General features: G+C 40.6%; 2 protein-coding genes across 2 annotated transcripts; one reads left to right on the forward strand and one right to left on the reverse strand.

Moving 5' to 3' along the window:
• Nucleotides 1-382: 382 nt before the first annotated feature.
• On the reverse strand, nt 383-3,543 carry Bfra_011264 (putative plasma membrane atpase protein; the record flags this gene model as incomplete). Its single annotated transcript, XM_037341593.1, has 4 exons — nt 383-429; nt 494-2,591; nt 2,647-2,877; nt 3,085-3,543. The coding sequence occupies 4 exons, from the start codon at nt 3,541-3,543 to the stop codon at nt 383-385; spliced, it is 2,835 nt and encodes a 944-aa protein (XP_037188405.1).
• Nucleotides 3,544-12,370: 8,827 nt separating this feature from the next.
• Bfra_011265 (uncharacterized protein) lies at nt 12,371-13,966 on the forward strand (the record flags this gene model as incomplete). Its single annotated transcript, XM_037341594.1, has 2 exons — nt 12,371-12,643; nt 12,710-13,966. The coding sequence occupies 2 exons, from the start codon at nt 12,371-12,373 to the stop codon at nt 13,964-13,966; spliced, it is 1,530 nt and encodes a 509-aa protein (XP_037188406.1).
• Between the last annotated feature and the right edge of the window lie 2,228 nt (nt 13,967-16,194).

Genomic DNA, 16,194 nt, shown 5'->3' on the forward strand with positions numbered 1-16,194 from the left:
TCACTCACTCGCTCATTATCACAGGCCCAAAATTCATACACAAGAAAATTTATTTGTAATTATTAAAGACTTTTAAGACTCTAGGATGACGCTATCATCATCTAAATAAAAAATGACTAAAAACGCTCAAATCTGCTTCAATTTTCTTGTGCCAAAAGTTAATCGTAATTGATCTTTCATTTAAGAAACAATGTACGAATTCTATTTCCCAGCAAGTAAGCAATTTGAACTCTTTAGCGCTAAAATAGCAAGCAGTTTTGATACCTATGAGCTCGTCTGAAGTTTTATACACACGAACTACCTAATTAATAACACAAGGGAATATTCGTAAGAGCTGCACATTCTGTAATTATGTGCGCCTGTAAATTATGAGGTTTAAGTTTTAAGCCGACTTTTCGTGTTGTGTGGAGACACGCTGAAGTGAGACGACTAAAGAAGTATAAGTTAGCGCTTTGTTCGTAAAATGACATAAGACTCGGGGTAATCCACTTACCAAAATCTTCCAGAGATCTTTGTTTTTGAGTCTTCTTTGGTGATTTACCATGCATAAGGTTATCAAAGCCAGAACTATCTTGAAGTAGATAGTAGACTCCACCCATGATACAGAAAACCCCAAAGGAGAAAACCCAAATACGAACAACGGCAACAATCGAAGTTTGACCTCCAACGAACCAACCGAACAAGGTGAAAAATGTTGCGATGATATCAACAACGAGAATAGCACCAGTTAATTGCCACGATGGAAGTGATGACCAGAAAGGACCATTGGCGCGTGTAATGAAAATCAACCAATTCTCAGTAAGAGAGATCTCAAGGAAGACAACCTCATCAAGAACACCAAAGTTTTGAACAATACCACCATCTTCACCTCGAGCGATCATGGTGGTGAGGGTAATCCAGGTACCGACGGCGAGAACAAATCCAAGGAGAACGGACATACCCCACAATTTTGGAAGGTTCCACTTAACCGGAGTTTTAGAGAATGGTGCATTATCATAAGCAATAGCAAGAGTTGCAACATCTGCAAAAATGGCGATGAAGACGACCAATTCAATGTTGAGAGATCTATTCAAGATGGCGATCCAGAGACCAAGGAAAATCTCAAGATGTATTGACAAAGCGATACGATAGACAACATAGGCGTACATGCGATGGAAAATTTGTCGAGAAGTCTTGAGAGCGTCAATGATAGCACCAAGTCCTGGAGCTAAGAACACGATATCAGCTGCTGAACGAGCGGCATCGGAAGCACCTTCTACAGCGATACCAGTATCGGCCTTTTTTAGTGATGGGGCATCGTTGACACCGTCTCCAGTCATAGCCACAAGATATCCACGCTGTTGAAGAATTTCCACAACATTGTATTTATGTTGAGGGAACACCTCAGCAAATCCATCAGCGGCTTCGACGAAATCATAGACCTCAGAACCAGGCATGTCTCCACCACCACCAAGACCAAGACGTTCAGCGTTATAAACGTTAGTGCCAAGTCCAAGCTGTCTTGAAGTTTCACGAGCGATGCCAACAGCATCACCAGTTAACATCTTGATGGAAAGTCCGAGAGTCTTGGCCTCATTAATGGTACGAGCGGTATCATGACGTGGTGGATCAGAGCAAGGCATAATACCCAAAATTTCCCATTGACCCTCACCACGCTTTCGCGCAACACCAAGAGAACGGAAACCACGAGTAGCAAATTCAGCAACCTTGTTCTTGTAGGCTTGGTCAATTTCTTCAGGAATTGGATGATCTTCCTCAACAGTCTTCAGGACGAAGAGTGGAGCTCCCTTGACACAAATAATCTTTTCTCCTTGAGGCGACTCGACAACAGCTTGAACTTTCTTGGAAACCGGATCGAAAGGATGAAACTCAAGAACTTTGTACTTGGACAAGACGGACTTGGCGCGTGGATAGTAACGAAGAGATTTCAAGAAAGCCTTGTCAATGGCATCAATACCCTTCTTCTTTCTAGAGGCCGCAAGACAAGCAGTCAACATAAGATCATCAGGTTCTACGCCTGGAACGGTAAATGGTTCGGCGAGAGAGAGCTTGTTTTTGGTCAATGTACCAGTCTTATCCGAGCAAAGAATCTCGACGCCTGCAAGTGACTCAATAGCGGACAATTTCTGAACGATAGCTTTCTTCTTGGCTAAATAGGCGGCGCCAACAGCCATGGTAGTAGTGACAACAGCTGGGAGACCGACAGGGACACCAATGATCGTGATGGCTAGAGTATATTCGAGGATAAGAACGATTGGGTTCGATCGATAGAATGATGAGATCCAGACAACCAAGTTGGTGAAAATAACCAGGATCAAAAGAACCGTACCAATACCGTTCAACACTTCAGTAAAATGACCAGTTCCTGCGGAAGCTTGATTGACCAAAGCTGCTGCACGTCCAACGAATGTATGATCTCCAGTGGCAGTAATGACCATGAAAGCTTCACCACGCTTGACACCAGAAGATGCATAACATGTATCACCCTTATGTTTATCAACGGCAAGAGACTCCCCAGTGATGGCAGATTGATCGACTTGAAGGAAAGCATCATCGGTAACGATACGACCATCGGCGGGAATAATGGTACCCTGTGAGAAGATATGAGTCTTTGTTTGGAGATTGGAGTACAAAGATTGAACTTACTTCTTCAATCTGAAGAATGTCACCAGGGACAACTTCAGGAGCTTCAATCTCATAGAGACGACCATCACGAAGAACAACAGCTTTCAAGGCAAGAGTCTTTTTCAGTTCATCGACAATGGAACCTGCTTGGTACTCTTGAACGAAACCGACGGTGGCATTGAGGAGGAGAAGTGCACAGATGACACCAAAGTCGACCCAATCTTGAAGACCCGCAGCAAGAACAGCAGCAGCCTATCGAAAAATCATTCAGTTAGTACCAGTCTTTTAGTATCATGGATGTGGAAGGATCGCGGAGCTATTCTATTCGGCCGTGTCGAATTGACGGCCACGACCTTTAACACTAGATGATCTGTGGAGAATCCATGTAGATCTCAATAGCGCGAAATAGTGGGGTGCGGAGGATTTAAGGATCATGGCAAGAACTTTGCATAAACGTACCTCCATCACGAATTGAATAGGACCGATAAAGTACCCAAGGAACTTGAGAAATAAATTTTCTTTCTCTTCCTTCATTTGATTCAAACCCCATTTCTTACGACGAGCTTGAACCTCGGAATCAGTAAGACCAATGCGAGTATCTGTTTGAAGTAAATCTTCGGGGACAGGACGTTCTTGAGCAGGACCATTTTCTTCTTCGGCCTCTTCATCTTCAGCATGACCATCTTGAGATTCGAGCTCATCGATCAATGCATCCATGTCCTCATCTTCTTCTTCCTCTTCCTCATGCTTGATGGCATCAGTAGAAGTGTGTTGAAGACCACCATTCTTCTCATCGAATTGACCGGGCTCAATGTTGGTTCTTAGGTGATTTGGAGGTGTGTCGGATGAGTGATTGCTCGATTCAGCACCTGTTGTTCCATGAATATGAAGATCATGTTGACCCGCCAAATGTGCCATGGCGACACCGGGTGGGAAATGAAAGTGGCAGATAAATCACTTTATTTGTTTGGTGTAAGTTTTGTTGTTGATGGTAATGAGTAAAGTAAGTAACAGATTCTATGAGGATAACCGACGCGACCTCGTCGAGTATGGAAAAGAAATCCGATGATTGGAATATCTTTGATGATTAAGGAATTGTTAAATTACTTTGTTAAAGAGGAAGAGGAATAAGAGGATGGGTAAGTTGATGTCGAGATGTTTGTGTAGTGGAGGAAAGAAAAAGGAGAAGAAGAATTGAGTCGGAAGAGGTAGAGGTAGAGGAGAGGGAAAACGTCAAGTTCGGATAGCAAGGTGAATTAAAATTAACGAATTGGTGGGAGGGATAGATTTTAATTCAGAAGGTCCGAATTGATTAATGAATTGATTAATAAATTTGTTGATTGTGGAAGTAACGACCAGCGAAAAGAGAGTGAAGGTTGAGGTGAGTGAAGTGGGTGAAAAGAGTGAAGAGTGAAGAGTGAAGAGTGAAGAGTGAAGAGTGAAGAGTGAAGAGTGAAGAGTGAAGAGTGAAGAGTGAAGATTGAAGATTGAAGATTGAAGTGACACCACTATTGCTCGATGGGCTGAGGGTTAACAAGATGATACAGTTCGCCAGTTCAGAGAGAGAAAGAGAGAGAGAGAGAGAGAGAGACAAAACTTCCACATGAAATATGAGATATGACGCTAGGCGACGCCTCCCTCTGTTATCACCAGAAATCTTCAATTGTACCTCTTTTTGCTTTTCTCTTTCTTTTCTTCTTCCTGATATGCGTACTTGGGCAGGGAGGTAGGTATTGGTCAATGTCCTTGTATCTTCCGATGCTGCTGTCATTTTATCTATCCAATTTTGTATCTTCCTGTCAACTGTACCTTCTTGTCAGCTGTATCAATGGTCTGTAGTATTAATCCTGGTTGTGTCCATGAATTGATTCGAGCACATCTACTCCGTCGCTTTCTATCTCTCCATGTCTAGGTAGTGTACATCTCCTCGTACACACACATCATCCCGCAAAAGATGCAGGTATCGCCAAACATCCCTACCCATATCACATCATTTATTTACGTTCCCCTCATTGTTTTGTCTTGAAGCACGTTCCACCCCCAGATTACATGACATGGTATGGCATTGGCACTGGCACTGGCATCCTTTCCGTTCCAGTCAGCGAAAAGAGATGGCAAACAGAAGGAAAGCTCGACAAATCAAAATGGAGGAGAGGAAAATGTGATGGACATCCGTGATTTCAAGGATTATTACTTGCTTGTGTCGGTGCTGGTCTCGCCTTATCAAATGGAAATTCCTTCGTACCAGTAGCTTTTCATTGTTGCACACCTACGTATCTACCAGGATGAATTCAACCGGTCGATAAAGCCAACGAGCCGTCTTTATCTCTCTTCAACATGCTGGGTAGTTGGGTAGTGATGTCGATTTATTTCTTCACGATTAGATAGGTAGGTAGTTGATCAGTTACGTGAAACACGCAATCTTCACTCAACACTTTTGATATGATTGTCACACAAAATACCCAGGTAGGAAGGTCATCTCATCATATCTCGACACCATCCCTTGATTGACGTTGATAAAGCACTACCCACCTAGTAACGGGAGCTTTATTAGTACGTGCCTACTAGGTGAGTAGATCACGGCACTTTCACAAAGAGCTCCACTACAAAAACATAGAGACCAATTGAATTGACCCAACTTGTAAACCAACACTGTAACCCATATATAGGTAGCGCGCCGCTTGAATCAAGGAATCCTCCGTCGCATTGATGATCTGCTTGTTCGCGGGGAAAAGTGGGCAACGGTCATGTATTAATACGACTGACCGACCAAGGCCAGACCAACTTATAACCTTATCTCATCCCTCCATGTGAGTATCCTTTTCCTTACTTTCCAAAAATCAATCGAAAACATCAACATCAATACCGTACCACCTATGCATACTTGTTTTCACTCTTTCATCAAGTACTTGGGGAGACGATACCTCCCAAGTGGTAACCTGGATAATGATCGCATAACACAACATAACATTTGCGTAATTCAGGTACCCACGCTTCTATTACCCAGGCAAATTACCTATGCAGCGGCGAGACCAAGTACCACGTGAGTGATGATTGAAATGAGATTGTGTTTCCATACCGACATAGGTACAGACATTCTTCACAATTCAACAATCAACAATCAACAATCCACAATCCAATCTGCAGATACAAATACATAGAGGCAATCCCAATAGCATTCGCAACAAAAACCCACCCACCCAAGTCACGTAGATGGGTGAGTGGATGGGTGGCTAAGGAAAAATCTCAAATTGCATATTCGGTTAGTTAGACTTTCTATACATATGTATATACATATATATATATATATAACAAATCCACTCTATTCCTGTTCTCTCCTCAATGCTTTTCGATACTTTCTCCCTCTTCCTCTCTTTTCATCTGCTTTATTTCACCTCATTGAATCTCGCTCTACCAGCCAAGCAAAATACCAGGTCGGTAAATATATGAGGTATTTATACCCCATCCGTCGTACAACTTCTTTCTATCCGTCTGGTGGTGACACGTTAGGTATGTATGGCTATCTATAGCGAGAAAAATAGAATGGTTGTGCGAGATTTCATGAATCTGATTAATTGTATAAGTGGGTATGTAGGTAAGTGGGTAGGTAGGTAGGTAGGTAGGTCACTACTAGATTGTGTACTGAAGAATGGAAAGATTGCAAGCAGATTCGATTAGGTTAAGTTAGTAAAGCTTGATATAACTTTCTTTTCTTTTCTCTTCTTTTCTTTTCTCTTCTTTTCTTTCCTTTTTCTTGCTTACTTTCCCTCACTTTGGAATGGAATTAATTGAGATGGAATGGAAGGAGAGAAAGGTCGGTAAGAATCTTAGGTTCGGAGTTTGTATAATCTGCATTCTTGATGGTTTGGATTTGGATTTTTATCTTTGGTATGTGAGAGATATCGACCTTTCTATCTAGGGAGCAGGTATCTCTCTCTTTTGAGATAGATGATGTTCTAGAATTTTGCACAGCACTAAGGTGTTGGTTGTATCACTACCTCACTCTTTACGCTTTGATTTATAATCACATCGTCACCTTACTACATAGATAGCAGAAGTACGATTATGTTTCGTCGAGGTTGTTATGTATGAATTGTTGAATTGTCTACCTAGTGGTTGAATTGAAACGAGAGAGAAGAAATGTATAAAGTGTTCTACCTGAAAGAGATCTTTCATCTCATAAGTCATAAGAAATTCTCTTATATACGGATATCAATACCTATCTACTTAGTAGATGTAGCTTTTGAGTATTATTTAAAGTAAGATTATTGATATATAGTACATAGGAACAATACCTCATTTAAGGATTTCTAAGAGGAGAAAAGTAATCACCTAGATATTTTCATTACTAGTACTATAGAGATATAGACAGATGTACATATAGAAATAGATAGAACCGTACGTAAATATCTATTCTTTTCTTTCTATACCACCTTTCAGATACTAGATAGTTGATGAGGAGTTTCATTTCAAGGGCTTGTTATCATCTTGACTTATGTACTGGATCTAGGAATCTAGGATGTAGAAATCTTTATATAATGCTCAATATCAAATATCAAATCGTATATCCTATTCTTATACAAATACTCTCTATCTCTTAATTAGAGATACATACATATTACATATCCGAGTAGATAGATACGTGAGTAGGTTTTATTCATACTATACTAAGGATATAATTTTATTACTCTTTTCCTCACTCGAGAAATCAGTTATTATATCTATCTATCTATCTATCTATCTATCTACCTAGAAAATAAGATTCCAAACTCCAAAATATCTCTTTGCGTTACGATATCGAAGGGAGGGCTTCTTTGCGTAAGTTGATATTCATCCTTAAGTTGTGTTTACAGTTTATGTATTTATTACATTGCTAGAGCTTTAGATAAGTGTATCTAGGGTTGGTCACCAGGTTAATGATTGATAGATTGAGATTGAGATTGAGATTGAGATTAACATGTTAGGATATATATTTACATATTCAATCTAATGAAATACAATAATTCAATTAGAGAAGATGTCGCTCAGTCGTATGAGGTAATCGGGCTTCGAGATTTGTCTTATTATTTATATCGTTTGTTTGTGGATTTTCATCGTGGTCATGTATGTATGTATGTATTCAGTACACTGTGTAATATCTCTTTCGTCAAGATTTAGTTATCGATTCATTATCTCTCATTTCGGATATGTGTATACCTACCTAGATATAATTCCAACTAGGAAGTATAGTGCACTCTCCTAGAATATAGAGTCTCAGATCAACAGCTAGCTAGACACATTACTCAAACCGTTCTCTTCTCTTCTTCCTCATTATCCACCTGCGTTCACACACCACCACAAACTCAATATAGACCCAAAATTCTTGATCTCTGTCACATACGACCATAGACTGAGGAGAATTGGGCATCCCGTCCGCTCTGCCATACACAAGCCTCAGATCGGCAGATTAGTAGTTGGGTGGGTGACCACCAGCGAATCCCTGCTGTTGTATGTCTTTTGTTTTTGTTCATCTTTTCCTCATCCCTTCGTTTCTCATCCGTTGCTCTCTTTCTTACAAGTCATCGATCGCGTTGTTCACATCCTAACTTCCTTGGACTTTGAGCGGTCGGTGGGCGCTTTTTTATCGATGGAATTTGAGACTTAGATCAATTAGTCTGTGCTGCAGCGAGGCGAAGATCTATTTATGGTAGTGACCTCTAGAAGATCTAGCGTTGACTTCAATCTCTCAACCAGCGATTGAGAAATCCCCTCGTCTCCCCAGACCCAGGAGAAACTACTAAATCCTGTAGTTTTTGGAAAACCCCTTAACCTATTTATCCTGAGAGAAAGTCGCATTTATCCTCTCCTTGATATGAGAATAGTCGATTCGATATACTGGATTGAGATTCTGATAGGTTCTAGATTACAAAATCCAATGTGAGTGAATCACAGCAGGGAATGCTTAGTTCCGCAATAAAAGCACCAGGAAATTTTAAAATTCTTGTTCTTGTTGCTCTCTCAGATATATGTGAAAATCGCTTCAGGCTACAATTTGGAGTAATAATGATGAGGAGTTTTTTGGTGGAAATCCTTGCGTTTCTTTCTTCTTCTGAGATTGAAAAATCCTATGTTAGTATGTCCTGAACATTTTTCATCTTTTTTTTTGGCCTTTCTATTCTTCCAGTTGGCGAACTCTTTCCTCTCTTGTAGTCTAGGGAAGGAGGGTAGAGGAGAGGAGGAGACTTTTCAAACGCCGCTTTTAATGAATCGATATGATAGCAAAGCAGACTACATCCATATACGCCATCGCTCACCACGCTTACCTTGATTCAAGACTAGTCTCAACTAAGCAATCTTTCGTTATACAAGACTAAGAACCGGCAAGGTTTCCTTTCCTCTTGGCTTCCTGATTAGTGTGTGATCTCTGTTGATATGCTCTGGTGGGGGATCGACACAGTGGCCATCCCAGATGCTAAAGTGTGTTCTGCGAACCTCGATTTGGTCTATCGAGCATTGCAGCGATGGCGCGGTATTTTGAACGAGCATCTGGCGATTTTTGCGGAATATGGTTCGAATTCTGGGGTGTTGAGAGAGTATCTGGAATAGAATCTATTACTCTTATTGATTTTCTGGAAATGGGAATGGGGAAGATTGGAAGAAAGTTAGGCCCGATCCAATTTGGAGGTTGGAGATTTGATAACTTTACGAATGGAATGGAAACTGGATCAGATAGTCACGCCACCGGATTTTAATCTCAAGTGGGGAGAGTCTGTGTTTAGAGTATAGGGTTGTGCGAGTATGTTATGAAAGATTCATTTTCTTCCTGTTCTTTTCGGAATGAGTGTGCTGGATGTGTGTGACGGGATGAACTGGTGGTATGATTTAGTTGTCAGGTAGGAATGGGAAATATGAGACACGAAACGGGAACCTTGGAGTCTAAGATGAAAAATGCGTTTATGATTTCTGTTGATGGAGGTTTGAGGGTAGATTTGTAGGTATCTAAAGCAGATTTGACGGGTGTTGAAAAGGATATCTTTCTTGAAAGATCAGGCTCATAGTTGATCAGGCTCATGATATGATTGGAAGATAGAATGTTATATTCTGAGCATTTTTTGTACTTTAGTTATACTTTGCTTTAATGATATAGCGAAAATGAAGCTTTTGATTTAATAGGTTCAAAGTTATCGCCAAAAGCTTCAGCAGTATGTGACTCAGAAGATGTGTGTCTGAGAAGTGAGCTGATGTTTTAATATATTGGATTCAAAAATGGATAATTCTCATACTCTGAATTTTGCACAGTCATTGAGATAGTATACGACGTATTTTCTATGCACCTCATTACCGTGAGGCGTATCGCATTCTTTATCATATATTTCAATATATAATATTGAATACTATATCACTGGAATCATTGAGGTTATTATCCAATATTGTATACTACTAATAGGATATAGAAATACTGGAATTCGATAAATTCCTTTCCAGATATGAAATATTGAAGTTATTTCCATTGGAATTTATTGAACATTTCTGAATTCCTATAATAATATAGCTGAACCCATTAGGAATTTATCAAATTTTAGTAATTCAATATGTTGTTAGTATTCTTCAATATATCTGATACATATTTTAGTGAATAATTCAGCAATTCATATATGTTAATACAATATATAAGTATTCAATATTAACCACTATAATACTAACTTATACTAACTTATACTAACTTAAGAACTGATTTTATAAAGTTCGATCAATTATTCTTATACCTTAGAAATCGAAGCTGTTTTACTTTCAAGACTTGTGAGCTCTAGTCTATTGACTTTAGAAGCTATCTCAAAAGTATAGGGTTTAGTCCATATAGAATTAGGGAATCGATTTCTCATCATAGAATCTAGCCTCTCTTCTATCACAAAATATAGTCTATGTTAAATTCGAGGGTATAAGAGTGGAACAGATAGTGTCTTTAGGGAATGGGATTAATTTATCGTAGATTCAGATTTATGAATATTAATATAACTATAAATTTCAAATCTAAAACACGCAAATTCTAGTATTTCGATATCTCTTTGGTAATACCCCTATCAGATAATATCTATCGCTGTATATATTTATTAGAAAGACACATGTATATCACTAGTATAGCTCTACAGCTCACTAGTGTAATCTTCCACTTTATATAGTTTACTTTCAATTATTTACAACCTAATAAGAATATACACTTGATCCACATTCTATAATATTGTTGAATAATATACATAATATCGTGTATATCGGAATCGCAATATCAATTACAGTTGTAATACCGTATACTAATTATATCACCGAGTCGCTATCGCCGCTCATGTTATGATAAAGTGATGATACGTAGTAAATGATGTTATGTATCTATCTACTTATTATTCTCGGTTATTGATCTCTACTGGCATCGATCACATACGTTACGCTGTCAATCTCCTTGCTTATATATCTTCCTCAGTGTAGTCATCGCCATACTATTCCAAGTCAACGATGTTTGTCAAAAGTGGAGCGGAAGCTCTGCAAAATCTTCTAGTCGGATATGCTAAAAAATACCAATTTGGCAATCCATCTTGTCGACTTCTTGAAAAACCAAAGCGTATTCGGAAATTTGTGGTCTGCACCCATATAGAAACTGGAATCTCGAATTTGCTAGCCTCAATATACAGGCAAAATGTAGCATATTAGAAACACAGCGGCCTATGTACGAAAGACTATCATTCGATTGGCCAACAATAGAAACAACGACTGGCGCTTAGATCTGTTGATGCGTACCATAAAACGTCCTCGTTAGTCGTACTGCTGGTCAGACCGCAAAGGTAGACTAGATTCTTCCTGGTGAGACACACAGAGGCCAACAATCAATGGCCGGAGAATATTTTTGGAATCAAGATGGCATAGAATTATATGACGTGGATCAAAGGTCAATGTAGAAGACCGTATAAGGTTGACATAGATGTTTGAGACGAGAAAAATGATACAAGTGAATCATACCCGTCGTGACCACTTGGTGACCTCTAAAGTTGCATCAATACATGTGTTGGTGGCTAACACCCGGCCAGTCATTAATTTTGGGGTTTTTTCTTTCAATTGACCATCTGTCGTTCGGCTGTATCAGACTTTCAAATTGATTTTGGATATCCTCGATCAGCACCGAAGATCACACTCCGTGGAAGAGGCAAGAACCATTTTCTCGAGGTTGTGTGTCCAACAAGGACAACCAATCAGGGTTTCTGATAATTTGGATCACCGTCTATATTGAAAAGATTCAATTTTCACAATAAAACTTGAGTGTATTAAGATTTCAAGAAAACATTTCTAGAGATTTTGGACATGCTCCATGCTTTGTTGTTTGAGATGTCTATAATCTTGAAGACCTGCTAATTATAGCATCAATTCATCAATATCAGATAATATGGACACCCCCGGGCGGCGGGGTCAGTAGAGACCGTCGACCGATCTCATAGCATTTACCACGAGGGTCTTTCCGAATTTTCCCTGTCTACTTGCTCAGTCTCTTCACCTGATAAGTGTTGAGTTTCAAAAAAATTGACACTTTGTAGCTCAAAGCAGCCAATTGGCTTGTTGTTTTGTGGTATATATAGTGTGAGGAGGGATACCAAGATGGAGTATATATTTCACATTCCAATCTACTTTGCTATATAGAAAGACACTTCATCTCTGCTGCCAAGAAACTATTATCCCACACGGGCTATACCAAACATCAAGTATTAAATATCATACGATCACCATGTCAAGCTCTCGTGATCTTGTGCCATTGACAGTCACAATTAGTCCCAGCAGAAGTCAATACCTTTACTTTCCTGCCGAAAAAGACGACAAGGGTAGAGTCGTGAGACGACTTATAGTTTTCAGGGAGTCGAAGGTTGAATATGTAAACGCCGATCAAATTGAACCGGGGGTTGACGAGAGAGAAAAATGCTATATCAAAGTCGGCACCAAATCCAAGGATTTAGTTTATGAATCGACAAAACACGAAAAATATCTTTCTGAAAAGCACCATGTGAGTATTATCCAAGATTCGGAAAGGGTCACAGTGACATTTGCATACTGATGTTTTGGCATAAAGCCTAAGAGTAAAATGAATCACGTAATGAATGTCTGGGCGTCGAAAGGCTGGGTTTTTGATGTTAAAGGCAATCCTCTGCCATCTTCTCTCCCAGCTTTATCTGAACAGTCAAGCGTCAAAACGGGCACGCCACAAAACACTCAAGGAAAGAACAATCTCTTCGGCAATACTCTCCAAACTATAGCAAAAGAAAAAACAGCCGAATTGGAGGCGTCAAACAAAGCTAGAGATGGTAAAAGCGTCTCTAGTAACCCTCAAGCTTCGTCTAAGCCGAAAAACGCCAATAGAAAAAGAAAGGACAAAAAGGTGGGACCTTTTCTGGTGTCAGATAGTGAGTCCGATCCCGATTTTTCATCCGGTTTAGAAAGAAAACCTGTGAATCCGAAGCCTGCAGCAGATAGCAAACCAAAAAAGGTAGGGGGAGAAAATGAGAGAGCAGTGCATGAGAAACAGCCAATCAGAAATGAGGCATTAAATAAAACTAGGGATAGTAAAAAAATCTCCAGTCCTCTCTCAATTTCATCTAAACCAACAGACGCCAGGACCCCCAGGCGAGGACCTCCTAAGGTGTTAGATAGTGAGTCCGATTCCGATTCTTTATTCGTTTCAGAAAAAAAACCTGCGCATCAGAAATCTGCGGTAGATGACAAGAGAAGAAAGGCAATCAGGAACCCTTTAGCGAGGGAATTGTTTCCGTCGGACGAAGATGATAATTCCACATCTTTAGAACCGCGCCACAAATCAAAAACCGCAGGAGGCAAAACTATAGAACCTACTAAGCCTGCCAAGAAGACGACAACGAATACTGATCTAACGGGCGACAAGTCCAACAGAAGAGAGGGACGTGAAAGATCAAAGTTCGAGAGAGTTGGAGCGACTGGTGAATCGAGTGGTGGAACCGCAAGGGCGCGTGATGATCGTAGTAAGAGCCCTGAAAGAGCCTCTAGAAAGCCTGAAGTCCAGCGTCAAAGGGGAGACAGTTCCCGTACTTCCTCTCGTACACCCGCAGGAGTGGCAGTAAAGAAAGAAAGCACGAGCACAGGTAAAAGTCGTTCATCCAGAACGCGCACTGGCAACGAGCTTGCCTCAACCGCAGGCTTATATTACGAGTCTAAGGGTGCCTACACCCAGGGGAGAAAAACTTGGTCTACTGAAGAGATTGACCCAAACAGACCACCAACAGAAAAGGAGCTACGAGATATGGAACTAGAGGATGCGCGAAGGACGTGGAAAAAGAAGCATGGAACAGAGCTTTAATCAAACCGAGCTCGGACTACATAGAAACAAATTGACGGGATAAAAATCGACGCTTATGGCGGGAAAACAGGCGAGGAAGCGAATATATATAAAGTAGATCAACAAGTACCGTAATCACTTAAAGTATAGCAAATTGACAATAAACTAAATACAGCATATAAAAGAATATGACATCCACATTGTGCTGTATGAAACGTGCTCTTCCTTGACAGATCTGGCCCTTTCCAGCTATGTGTTGTTTACCAAGTACCTCGTTTGCCTTGCGCAGGCTTACCGATATCAGCAGCTAATAGATTATTCTTAAGAGCTAATATCTATACTCTTTACTAATCCAGACTGATTCAGCAACTTTTGCAATAAAAAAGATCGCATGTTGGTGAGCTTTCTTGATGTCGAGCAATACGATCTCTAACTAAAGATGATTGCGAAAGAGCATCGGTTGAGTCAACTATGAAGTGTTTGAAAGATCTAGGACCAATAGTCGGCATTTGCAGAAGGGATGTTTATCTGAAAGTATGTTGTAACTACTGAGCTACTTCTTAGGTCTTGTGTATAATGCGAGGGAAACGTTTTGAAATATGGTATCAATATCGTCTGATAGATATTTACCATACGTACAAAATTTGAGAACAAAAATTGGCTGAAAAATCACTGGGAGGGGTGATTTTTAGTAGTACTCAAGATATGATTGAGATTTCGCACTAAGGATAGGGGCCAACAAACGCGAGGTTTTCCCAACCCCTCTTCATCTACTTTCTTCCTCATCTCGATAAATCTTCCATTCCACGGTATTCTTCAAACTCCACGTCCCCCCGACGGAGTGGAATCGATTGTTTGATGACAGTCACTACTAGGTAGCATTCAAAATCTCAGCAAGCTTCACGCCCCAATTGCTAATCTATTGGATGGTCAATAGCAAATTTCACTAAATCACTTATGGGTGGACTGGCTTACCATAGAACGTTTCATCATCGAAAAGTGATTACCCTCGGTCGGAATCACCGTCACGTCTCCCAAGAGCTCTTCCCACCCAAGAGATCCATCACTGACTCTATCATCCAAGAAACAACTCACTATTCTCTGCTCCTCGGGCAAGACCTCTGGTCTAGGTATTTGATTCTGCTTATCCAATCCCTCTCTCGCCAGGAATAGAACAGCGGAGGGAATCTTTCTGCCTGGTAACTTGCTCACTTGGTACCTTGACAACTGTTGATTTGCCAGCGTAAAATGATCATTCTTTCCTCTTCTCTTTTCTTGAATTTCTTCCGCGTTAGTCGCGCGGACTTCCATGATTGAATCTAAAAAGTCCACCAGGGCTTTTGGAAGCGAGGTCGAGAAGGTCGGACATGCGGTGTCAATTATGAATAGCTTCTCAACCTCATTGTCGTCTTCAAGAAGCTGTCGTACAATCTCATAGGCTACAACGCCGCCGAAAGAGTACCCGCCGATCAGGTACGGGCCTTCGGGCTGCTTCCGCTTGATTTCTGCTACGTAGATAGCAGCGAGTTCCTCAAGTGTAGGTGGCTGTTTTGGATCGGGTTTAATTATCGTGAAGGGACTATCAAGTGCATAGACAGACACATTCCTGACAGCAACCAATGACGGCTGAAGGTCTCTAAATACGGCACCAGAACCAAATCCACCAGGTACAAGGAACAAGTTTCGATTTCCTGAAGCAAAATTCGCACGGTGCAAAAGCATGGAGTAGCAGAAATGAAAAATGGTAATGCAGATATGGAAGTGGTAGAAATTGCGCGATCTGTTAACGATGTCAATGAAGACGATGATCTAGGCGGTGGAGGTGCAACAACAACAGCAGCATTGCTACCTGAAGCACCGAAGTTGTTGACTAGTGCTAACCGCAAATCGGCACTCCACTGTTTCTGTAGTGACGTTGAAATAGACATTTTGTCAGTTTCGAGATCTGGAATATTGGAATTTAATGTCTTGAACTGAGCCTGGATGGGGATTTTGCCGTACTTCATCATGAGCAAGACCTTGATTAGCGACACTATTCCTGAGGCTCCCTCGGTATGTCCAATATTTGCTTTTACAGAGCCAATCTGCAATATAGAATGTCTATCCTTCCCACCAAGAACTTGTCGAATTCCTTTTATCTCAATAGGGTCACCAGCACACGTGCCTGTACCATGGGCTTCCACGTAAGATATACCCCCCGGATTGACTCCAGCTCGGGCCAGTAAATATCTGTATAATGCTGTTTGACT

The sequence above is a fragment of the Botrytis fragariae genome (genome assembly GCF_013461495.1).
Source record: "Botrytis fragariae strain BVB16 chromosome Unknown tig00000225, whole genome shotgun sequence".
Taxonomy (NCBI): Eukaryota; Fungi; Ascomycota; class Leotiomycetes; order Helotiales; family Sclerotiniaceae; genus Botrytis; species Botrytis fragariae.